This window comes from Medicago truncatula, chromosome 3, assembly GCF_003473485.1.
Source record: "Medicago truncatula cultivar Jemalong A17 chromosome 3, MtrunA17r5.0-ANR, whole genome shotgun sequence".
Classification (NCBI taxonomy): domain Eukaryota; kingdom Viridiplantae; phylum Streptophyta; class Magnoliopsida; order Fabales; family Fabaceae; genus Medicago; species Medicago truncatula.
In genome coordinates, this window is record NC_053044.1 from 43,228,507 (window position 1) to 43,239,959 (window position 11,453).

General features: G+C 38.3%; 1 protein-coding gene across 1 annotated transcript; it reads right to left on the bottom strand.

Annotated features, from left to right (window-relative positions):
* Window positions 1-10,420, bottom strand: LOC11411495 (protein CELLULOSE SYNTHASE INTERACTIVE 1). Its single transcript, XM_003601960.4, has 8 exons — window positions 10,213-10,420; window positions 9,912-10,062; window positions 8,603-8,676; window positions 5,134-8,188; window positions 2,399-4,949; window positions 1,087-1,541; window positions 663-779; window positions 1-563 (listed from the first exon to the last, which is right to left on the bottom strand). Exons 2-8 carry the CDS (start codon window positions 9,975-9,977, stop codon window positions 423-425), a joined length of 6,459 nt encoding a protein of 2,152 aa, XP_003602008.2. The 5' UTR covers window positions 9,978-10,062; window positions 10,213-10,420; the 3' UTR covers window positions 1-422.
* Window positions 10,421-11,453: the final 1,033 nt, after the last annotated feature.

The following is an 11,453-nucleotide window of genomic DNA, read 5'->3' on the forward strand; positions in this document are numbered from 1 at the left end:
TCAGTAAAAAAAATCACAGGAGGAATTTTTCTTTTGGTACAAATACTTTATATGATTGTTTTTTACATTTAATTTACTCCCAAATATGCATAAGTTTACAAATTACAACCCCATAAACGAAAAATTGATAACAGCAAAAGGCATACAAGAAACTCGAGGCAGACCTGATCTCCGTGCCCCTTGCTTGTGTCTAAACTAGGAAATGAATGATCAAATTACAAAAGAATATTACGACAAAAGAATTGTTTTGTTTGGGACTGATTATAGACACAAAAAAAAAAAAAAAAAAAAAAAAAACGAACAACTGTTGATATATACACTATGGTAAATAAATTAAATAATCCAAAGGTTGAACAAAATTTCCTTTCCAACCATGAACCCTGTGTTTCAATTTCAAAGCATGACGCTAGAGGTAATGGGTATCATTTGTTAGACCATTGAAATTCTATTTCTAAATTTCTTGAAGGACCGCTTTTACTTTCTGGCAACAATGTGTACTCTCCCGATACTGTCCCCAGCATCACCACCCGCTCAATCTGGATCGTCACTTTCCCAAATGAACTCTGTCATCAGATAAAAAATTAAAAGGGGTTAAGTGTATGAGCAAAATAACTGAAGATGAGAAGAGTTATTTATTATTAGTCCAATTTTCCCTCAGTTACCTTTCCCATTTTACTCTTGTTTTTGCAAGAAATTTGAAGCTTCTGGCCTTTTGGAGGACTCTCGAAGGACCATGAGAAACTCTCATCCCACTCTGGGTTAGGGCCGGTTGAGACCACCTGAGCAGCATAATTATCATGTATTAGCATATTAAATTTCCCAGGAGAAAAAACAAACTAAAACAGGTTGCATATAAATTACTAGTATTAAGCTGAAAACACATGTTCTGTGTTGAACATAATACAATCACACACTCGCCAAAACATTGTCCTTCCTTTAAGTGGCTCGTCCTCAAGAGGCCCAAGAGGAAACGAACAAGGATTTGACAATCAAGTAAAACAAACATGTCACCCATGTCAAGTAATGCTAGTGCATCAGAGGAGAAGATCATAATGAATAGGTATGAAATTGTATTTTATAAAATACCTTGGTTTGCCTTGGAGGATTGTTTCCAAGTGTAAGCTTGCAGTAAACACTCGGGTTTCCAACAGACTGCTTCATATTATTACCACACTTGATAATTACCACCAATGTCCCCGGTAAACACTGCAACAGAAACTCTGCCTTCTCATGAACCCGAGGTGGGCCAGACTGGAGTAAGTACTGTAACATAGGAATAGCATCTGCGGCTGCTATGGACTGGGCTCTTGAAACTTCTGCTGGGCATGCTGACCAAGCTTGCCTGAGCAGAAAAAGTGCATCTAACGCAGCTTCCTGAGTGGCCTCTGAACCTGACTTTAAGGATGTAACCAGATGTGGAATGCTAAGTGTTGCTGGTTCAGTTGCTCTCAGGTGTGCGAAGTTGCTAAATAGAGAATTTAAGGCTTTAAGATACTCGTCGTTCACCGCTCCAGTAGCCCATAAATCCTTTTCGATAGCAGCTACAAGATCATAAAAAACCTTGTTAGGCCTTACATACTGAAGAGAGGCAGAAAGAGATAAATTATAAATGCGAGTATTTCAGTTAGCTTCATGAAGCAACTTATAAATAAACACATGATAAGTTGATACAAGACCGTAAAAAACTTTGTTAGGCCATGCTTACGTACTGAAGAGAGACAGAAAGTGATAAATTATAAATGAGTATTTCAGTTACACGTGATATCACCATCATTTATCAATACACTCAAGATTAAAAACAACAACTTCATCTCCGTTTAACAGAGTCTTTCAAGTTAGACAAATATTTTCGGTCACTAAATGAATACCTAGTACAAGCCTACGTGCCCATTTTTGCTATAAGAGTTTATATAGCATAAACATGTCCAACAACAACAGCCTGGCTTTTCCTACCAGTATGAATTGATTACATGAATCAAACAGTGTCGCTTTCCAAAAATCAGCTTTAATATTTTTCAAAAGATTTGTTAACTTGTTCATAAGTAACATTATTGGTTTTTTTAACTGAAAATATTGTGGAAACCAAGTTATGCACCAGCTTGCAAAAGCAAGAAAAATGCATTTACGGAGATTTATCAGTTAGTTGATGAAACAACAACACCCAAGCCTTATCCCACTGAGTGGGGTCGGCCACATTGATCAAATTACGCCATAATGTCTATCATAAACCGTATTTGGATCCATTAAGTTAATCTATGAAAGGATAAAAAAAAAACCTGCTTTTTAAATGGCCGCATAAAAAATAATGCATCATTTTTAAGTAAAAAGAGGATAAGATATCACAAAATTGTTCAGAATAAAAACAATTGTTAACATCGCATGGTGGCAAAGAACTTACCAGTTATCGCTCTGACTGTTTCACTAACGGCATACTCTTGAATAGTATGATTTGAAAAGAGAAGTTTAATAAACATTGCAGCCTGAACAGATGTTTCAGGATCACTTGAACCAATCAGATCCAGTATAACCTGAACCCCACTGGCCTCTGCAACTGCTCTTTTATTTGCTCGACTGTGCATCACAAGGTTCTGCAGAGCACATATGGCAACAACTTTCATTTCTTCAGTGGGTTGGTCTATAAGCACATTCACTAAAGCATGACAAGCTGAGGCTGCATCAGCTGTCCGAGCAAGACTCTCATTCTGGAATAGATCACCAAGAGCCAAAGTTGCTAATAACCTCGCTTGTTGTGCTTGAGTTTGAGGATCCAACAGGTACTGGGATAATGGTAAGATGGCTGATTTAGTGACCTTTGTTTCTCTAATCTTTACATTGTTAAGCAATACTTCTAAGAGTCTTGCGGCAGTGTCCTCACACTGATGAGATGTAAGGAGCTCCAAGAGAGCCTCTATGGCACCACTTTCAGCCATTGCCTCCGCAGCTGCACTAGTTTCATCATCACTTTCCAACACAAGAAGAGCATTTAATGCACCACTAATTGTGCTCTCTGATCCAGATTGAAGCAACCTTACCAAAACAGCAACAGGAATTTCTAAGTAGAATTCCGAACTAAATTGCAGAATACTTGCCAAAACAGAGGCAGCAGATTCCCATAAAACATGAGGAATGGAAGGGTCGGCTTGCAATATCACTTTGGAAATTTCAATAACACCACCCTCTTTTGCAATTTCATTGGGCCATACATCTGCAATACTGACAAGGGCCTTCAAAGCTCTCTGCTGCAATATTTGCATGCCTGAACCAAGAACTCGCACAAGAGGGCCAATTACTTGTTGTGTCACTGGATCCTTCTGAAGGTCTTCTTCTAAAAGTAAATGGGATAGAAGCTCGGCAACCAACTGCTGCACTGTATCTGTTTGAGAATCAAGCAAGGGGATGAGCGGTTCAATAGTTTGGTGAGAAGTTAATCTATAATCAGCACGGCACTGCGGATGCTCTAAGATATTAACCAAAACCTGCAACACACTATGTTGTCCATTGGGCCCAAATTCTTGTCTTGTTAGCAAAAAGAACAGGGGTTCAACCACTTTAGCAGCTGATGATCCTTTGGCTATGCTAGCATTGTTGGTCAATATACGTAACAATTCAGCAAAAGCTGCACAGAGATAATCAGGTGCTTCATGAAGGATGTCAAGTATGCATTCAATGACACCAGCTTTCACCATTTCCATTTTACAAGAAGGTCGATCTTTTCCTAACTTGACCAGAGCTCTGGAAATGGCCTCATGGAGTACAAAGTTCGTACCAAAAAGTAGGCCAACAAGAGGAATAACTGCACCACGTGCAACAACCAAATCAGCCAATTTCTCATCGCCAACAAGCCTATCCAATGCCCGTACAACTGAATGATGAGCAGGACTAAACTCAGTTACAAGGAGAGAGACCAGAGGTTCAACACACCGTGCAGCAGCCACTGTGGATCGAATCCTTGTATTTCCAAAAAGAACGCAGCATAATTCGGCAGCATCCCCTTTGAGATCCATTGAACAACCTGATGAAAGAATTTTGCAAAGAACATCAATGGCATTCGTCTCAACATCAGCAACAGCAAGTGCTCTTGCAGGATTTTCACTCAGTAACTTAACTAACGCAGAAATCGCAGCATGTTGCTCTCTCTCTAAACCAGTATTAAGAATCTCCACCAAGGGCTGAACAGCTTGCCGAGCAGTCTCTGCATTTCTAATGTTGTCAGCTGAGAATAAACTTTCCAAGGCTTTAGCAGCACTATACCTTGCAGCTCTTCCTCCTAAACGTAACACGGCTACGAGTTGAGTAACAGCACCAAAGGCTGACTCGTGTCTCCTTATCTCAGCATTGCTAAACAAAATACCTAACAGATCTGTAGCAGCTTCTTCAATGGCATCTTGTGGACCCAGTGAAAGATACTTAGTAAGTGCCTCTATGGCCCCAGACTCTACCATTACAATCTTATTTGATGGGCAATCTCTAGCAAGCTGAGTCAAAATCCCTAGTGCTAGAAATGGTGCTCCTGGGCGATCTGGAATCGGTTTGAGCAGATCAACTAGGGCAGGTATTGCCTTCCGAGAAGTGGCACCAACTCTAATGTCATCAACTCTAAACAGCCTCTCAAGAGCAACTTGATCGGGAAAAGGCACCAAAGAAAATTCATTAGACAGTTCCAGAAGATCCCGTATATCAACATCAGCACAGCCAAGCAAGGAGATAAGTCCACCTGCCACCCCAGAATTTGCAACAGATAGAAGAGTTCCCCTGCTACCGTTACAGACTAAGCTAGCTATTGACTGTGCAGCAAAATATTTGTTTGCTGATTCCTCTGACTTCAATAAATTGGCAAGGGCTGGTATAGATTTCATTGTTGCATGTGCTCGTATGATATCCCTATCTTGAAATAATATTGCCAACAACATAGCACAAATCCACATGCTGCTATCTTCTTTATCGTCAATCTGCATGGTCGCCATAGAGTAGCAAATGTTGATATACAAAAATTATAGGAATACTAATCTGCTATTTAACTATGTATTTGATGGCTAAGGGCGACTTCATGCTGATAAGTAAATATTTGACATAAATAGTACTATCTATTTACGTCAGAATGAATGAAAAATAGTGAATTAGGCACTTGAATACCTGATTGTATTGTGAGGAAAAATTTGCAATCATGTCGGTGAAAATCTCAATCGCTCCAGCCTCCATTATTGAAATTCTACATTTTTCGTCATGACAAGCAAGAACAGAGAGTAACCATAAAGCTACATCAGCACCAGATATGCTGTTTGTCAATTTACCATCATTGGCGTCTTTTGTATGCCTGCAAATGCTGATGAGTTCCTTGTTGACATCGTCCTGATTGATCAAAGTAGCCTGTGAAGAAATAACCATATCAACGAGCGACTGTACAAGATCTGCACACAAGTTTGATAAATTTAGATCCTCCACAAGCCTTTGATGATTTTCTTTAGCAGCACAAATCAGAATTGCAGCTCCCCCAATTTTGACCTTCAGATTTGTAGAAGTGGAATTGATTATCCTCTTAGCTATTGAAGATATGCATCCAGATGCAGTAGCAACATTCTCTCCTAACACAGAAGGCTGATCCTTACATAATCGAGATAATATTTCAATAGCTTTATCCTGCAACACTGGTGTTGAATCGGAAATTGACAGAACTATTGGGCTTATGCTTTTAGGAAATTCGGCCAAAATCATCCAAGCAGGTTTACTAATTGCAGTGGTCTCTTTCAACCTTGATAGAATGGCAAGTGCTTCTAGAGCCTCTGTTGTTGCAACAGGTTCATCAATAGCAGAATCTAAGAAAGAAACTAATGCAAGAACAGTACCAGCACGATTCACACAGTCATTTACAGCACAATCAACTTGCCTAGAATGCAAAAGGCGAGCAATTGCTGCTGCTGCATGTGTTTTTCCATATTTTGTGCCTTCACGCAATACTCTGGTAGCAGGCAAAATAACTTCCTCCACAACAGCATTCTCAGCAACTTCACTATCCAAAAGAAGATTTGCCACAGCACAAGTTGCCAGCTCTGCTACCTCCAAAACTGAAGAGCTAGCTAGTGTAACTAGGGAGGATAATGCATCTCTCGCATTAATAGCTACCTCCCTGTTCTCTTTGATGGAAAGAAATATTGCAGCTAGGCAGCGTGAGGACTCCACTAAGATACTTCTAGATTCAACATTAAGCAACTTGATGGCTGACCAAAGAGTTTTAACAGCAATTTTACTTTCTCGCACATCTTTCCTTGTTTCAAAAATTCCTGACAAAGCTGATGCTGACTTTGCCTGAGTTTCTTCTTTTGTGCAGCTCAATAATTTTATCATTGTATCGATTGCATCACTAGCAGCACTACCTTCATGTAGAAGGTCACTAAGAGAAACAACAGAAAGCATACTCCTCAAAGCATCTAAAACATAAACCTTAGACTCAGGTAGATCACTGGTCAATAATGCTGTAAGCTGACTGATAGTTGCTGTATCAGATTTATGAATTAAGTGATTCAAGGTCTTAGCTGCAATCTCCTTCCCATTTGGGCTTCCATTCTTCAATAGCCACAACAGCGCAGGAACTGCATCAGCGCTTTCAACACAAGCACGTATATCCTCACTGTGATCACATAGGTTCCTGAGGATTGTTGCCGAGTCTTCCTTCGCTTTTGCAGATCCTGACTCCAAAATTTGAACAAGTGGAGGTATACCACCAGCAGCAGTAATGGACCATTTACTTTCATCATTTTCATTAGACAAAAGACAGAGCAGGGCAACAGCGCATTCTTGTTGCTGTTCTGATGAAAGCCCCAAAAGAGATATCAATAGCTGAACTCCTTCGCGGCCTTGAAGCGCACGCCATAGACTGCATTCACTATTGCACAGTGTCAAGAGAGCTTTTAAGAGCTCATCTTGCACTTCATTAGCAGCCATTGTTATTAAACCAACAAGCAAACGCTTTGCATCAGAATTTGCAAGTTTAAGTGAGAGTATAGGATTTCCATACAAACTGGCCAGAGCTTCGATGGTCCTTTCCTGCACAAGGAAGGGCGAGTGAGGTTTAAATTGCTCGAGTAATGTCTGCTCAACAGCCAAAGGATCTGATGCTCTAGTAGATTCTGCCTTATCGTCATATATCATAAGAGCTGAAGCTAAAGCTCCCAATGTGTCGGAAGTTTGGGTCGGTGAGGAGCATGATTCAAGGCTTTGACCAAGGCTGGAGATGACATAAGACAAACCACCAGATATGTTTGCAAGAGCACACATAGCATTCTCCTGTATTGCTTGAGCATACTCACCTTGCATGAACTCTTTGGAAGGAGCTATGGTAGCATTAATCAAAGCAGGAATGCCATTATAATTGGCTATCTCTTTCCTTGCATCTTGGCACTGGGCAGATAGAGATTTAATAGCACCAGCTGCTTCAGCTCTAACTGGGGCATCATTACCAGGGCCTAAAAGTTTGAGGAGTTGTTTTGTTGCATCTGCTGTCAATACCTTTGAACAAAAAGATGCATCTTCCATCATCATACAGGCAAGTAAAAAGCACACATTCGCTAATGTGCTAGACTGTCCTGTTGTCAGTAACTTCAGTAATATGTCCACTCCTCCAGCCTGTATTGTCGAATTCCAGAATCTCTCAGTACTGCTGTAGAGATTTTTTAATGCTCCAGTCAATAAACTATCTACTACACTTCCACTTTTTAGGCCCTTTTGCAGCTGTTCCCAGAGCACTGGAACAACTCCTTCAGTTGAAAAGATTTTTGATCCAACGTGATCTTTGGCATCACCTTGAGAAACAGCAAAAATGGTCTTTGCAGCAGCTACTTGACCTTCTTCTGAACTGGACTTCAGTAGACCGAGCAAAGGAGGAATGCATCCTCCAAGCAAGACTTTCACCCTTAACTCGTTTTCTTTACAAAGTGAGCCCAAGACAGTTGCTGCCTGTATCTTCACACTTAACGACCCTGATCGGAGAAGGGAAACAAGCACCGGAACTGCCTGAGAATGAGATCCAACTGCACTGAAAGCATTTTCACGCGTATCAATAAGCTCCAATAATTGCTTCAAGGAATGCGCTTTCTCTTGCATAGAAGACGAGTTGTGACGCAGCTGCTCAATGCATTGAGCAATACTTGCTAATGTCCCATCTGTATCCTCCATGCCGCTGCTGCTACGTTCTCTGCAACCCGTAAGGAATATAAGATACTAAAAGTTACATATTAGAATTTATGCTCAACTCAAATTCATATTATTAAGTCTGATGGTTCTAAGATTAGAGAGCATATACGCAATATAGCCAAAGCCTCACAATCTTATCTTCCATGAATGAGATTCTCAGGAAAAAAAAAAAACAGTTTTAAGTCTGACTTTTTGGGATGACAGCCTATAACACAACAGGCGAGATTCACGGATGCTAGCTTACTTGGCAGCAAGCATCGGCACAATTGCCAAATCACAAAAATGTGTCAACACAAGGAAAAAAAATACATTGATTTTAGTAGAGCATTTCAAGCAACTGATTCATTGTTTTGTCCAGGCTGAAGAATATTCCTTTTTGACATAATATTTAGACATGTTTTACATTGTAACCGACCTCAATCCCATTTTCAGAACAGAATGGGGAGTTGGAGCCTCAGAATCTTGAGCCTTGCCATCACCATTTCTTTCCTGCAATTGAAAGAATGACAGTGGAGAAGGTTAAATGGAATGTATGTATATCTCTAAATTGCTAACATTGAAAGTAACGCTAACATAATAGGGGGAAATGCTAGATGCGGTTATGGATAAATATCAATCTTGAAGTTCAACTTTATTTTTTTATTTACATGTAACATGCAAAACCCGTGTACCCCTTTATTCTTGCCCTTATTCACAATGATAGCTACAGATAGAAAGCTAATAATGGTATGAGGAGAAACAGAAATCAAGTTGTGATGGATAATAGGTCAACCATAACATATCACGACTTGATTATACTCCATAGTCCATATCAAGAAAATATTTTCTAGGTATTGATGGTTGTAGCTTCCATAACAGTTTACTTTTTTAATTTAGGATTGCATCTTACTGAGCAAAACAGAGAAGAAATTCAAAATGGAGTATAAAAGTATACAGCATATGTAATGTTGGTAGTGATCCACATTTATATTGCGCTCTTGTGTGGAGAAAACGCTACAACTAACCCACTTATAAAGATGGTCATGAATGCTATGTTAGATTAGATACGTAAACAAACAATCTAAAAATGCCACCTTTTTTTCGATTTCTAGTATAGCCCTGCACCCCATTTTAGGATCAACTGACAATTATATGCAGCAGCGTATATTAACAAGATTTAGTGCGTAACAGATAATCCTCAATATCTAAAATAGAATACTTCTCATCATATATACATAAAACCTTGAACGTCTTGTTTTGAAGAAATAGAAACTGGAGATGAGAAGAAAAAAATAGTAGAATGAAACCCAAGAGCCTCGACTCCAAAATTGTTTGGTAGAAGGAATGCACTCAAAGTGGTCTTAAATTGCAGTCTAAAGCCTTAACTTCGGTTTTACAGTTATTTTTAATTGCAAATGTTACTATATCATCTCACAACTGTCTGGAATTTCTGTTATACCAGAGTAACTGTAAATTAAATTTAAAATCCTAAACAGTCGCCAATTTTACTCTGTGAAAACAGTTTCTATTTTCATTTTCTAAAAAATGCACGCAATTGTTCAACTTCAAAGAGTGTATGATCTTTTTGTTAGCGAGTAAAATTAACACAAATTTTAGGCAATGAAAATAGAAAATATTTTCACAAAGTAAACGAAGATCCACGAAACTACATCTTCATCTTCATGCTCATTACCAATACGAATACAAACTCAAAATCCTAAAAGAATAGAAAATATGAAATATACCAAATCATTAGCAGCAAGGGTGGTGCCATTGTTGGAAGCAAATCTCCAAGTCAGTGCGGTCGCCATCGTCACTCCAAGAGTCTCTCTAAAGAAGGATCAGTTCCCTTCTCCAGATCTATACTGGAGACAGTGTCAGAACATCAAAGCCTCACTGTGAAATCATGAATTTGACACGGTAATTGAAGTTGAAGCATAATTATAAATGCAAATTTGAGAAATTAATCAGATCAAGCACGCGATCAAAAGATGAATGTGAAAAGAGTGCAGTGTATGTATGAGTCAACGAAAGATAGAAAAGAACCTTCAAAGAGTGAGAAGAGAAACGGTTACACGATGCATCCGTATGAGAGAGAGAGAGAGAGAGAGAGAGAGAGAGTTGAAGTATGAATTGTAAGAAGAAGAAGAAATAGAAATAGAGTGTTCTGATTAGTGTTTTATTATTATTGCATTGCATGTGCGAGTTGAGGAGTATGAGTTGTTGTTGATTTTCATTTCATTTCATAAAAAGGAAAGGAAAGTGTGTGCTGTTAATTGAATTGAAGAGGCTTCGTGTGATTCTTACAGACAAACACCACTGAGTCACCGACAGACACGCCAAGTGACAACTGGTTCTTTGTGTGAAAATTACATTTACCTAACCACTGTTTTTCACTAACGGTTTCGAATGTCTAGTTTGGTACTTCGGTTGTCACATTTCTTTTGCACATGTGGACTAATTTTTAGTTAATTGAGATTTTGTTTTACAAATTTACAACTAATATTTTTTCATATGCACAAAGATCAAAATTAAATGAAATATCTCAACTATCGAGTAATAAACTTTGTTAGCTTCTACTTACCTTTAAGTTGAATTTTGGATTAACAAACCTTTTTTTTTTTTTAAATTTGAGGGTTAACACCAGTAATAATTTTAATTTATTATTTAAGTGGTTTTATTAATTTAATTTTAATTATTTTTAGTATAAAATATAGCTTAAGGCCTAAAAAAGAATTAAAAAATATGTTACAGGTAGATTTTTAGGCCACAAAATGAGACTTTGAAGCTCACAAGATGACGACTTCATTTATTTATCATAATATTATTTTTACTAAATTTGACTTCAAAAATATATACATACAAATACAATGATGAGTTGAACCTCCAATTACTATACTATAGCAGCGAAAAAAGAAAAAACAAAGCCTCCAATTATAGGTGCTTAGTGCTTCACATCACATGATTTTAACTTGAGTTGAACTGGTAAGATTTGATTGTGACCTTGAGTTACGAGTAAGCTGCAAATAATGGCATGGATCTATCTCCAATTCTTTTGTGCTTAGTTGGCAAGCAAAAGTACATTATAGTAGTATTATTAATTGATCTTTCTCGTTATTTTTTACTTTGTTGCACATTGGAAGAGTTGATACCTCATGGTAAAATAGAAGAAACCTTCGATTTTTTAAATGGGAACAATTAATAAGGCACGTTAGATCATTAGAATGTTCTTGTTATTTATGTTTTGTAAAGAAAACTGGTCTTATTATAAAGAGGAGAGGTGGTGG

What these genes read in the sequence shown, in the direction of transcription:
- LOC11411495 (XM_003601960.4), bottom strand. Translation starts at nt 9,977, where the DNA reads ATGGCGACCGCACTGACTTGGAGATTTGCTTCCAACAATGGCACCACC. An exon ending in TTTCCTCACAATACAATCAG is followed by an intron (nt 4,950 to 5,133) that starts GTATTCAAGTGC and finishes GCGACCATGCAG; the next exon opens with ATTGACGATAAAGAAGATAG. An exon ending in AACAGTCAGAGCGATAACTG is followed by an intron (nt 1,542 to 2,398) that starts GTAAGTTCTTTG and finishes ATGATCTTGTAG; the next exon opens with CTGCTATCGAAAAGGATTTA.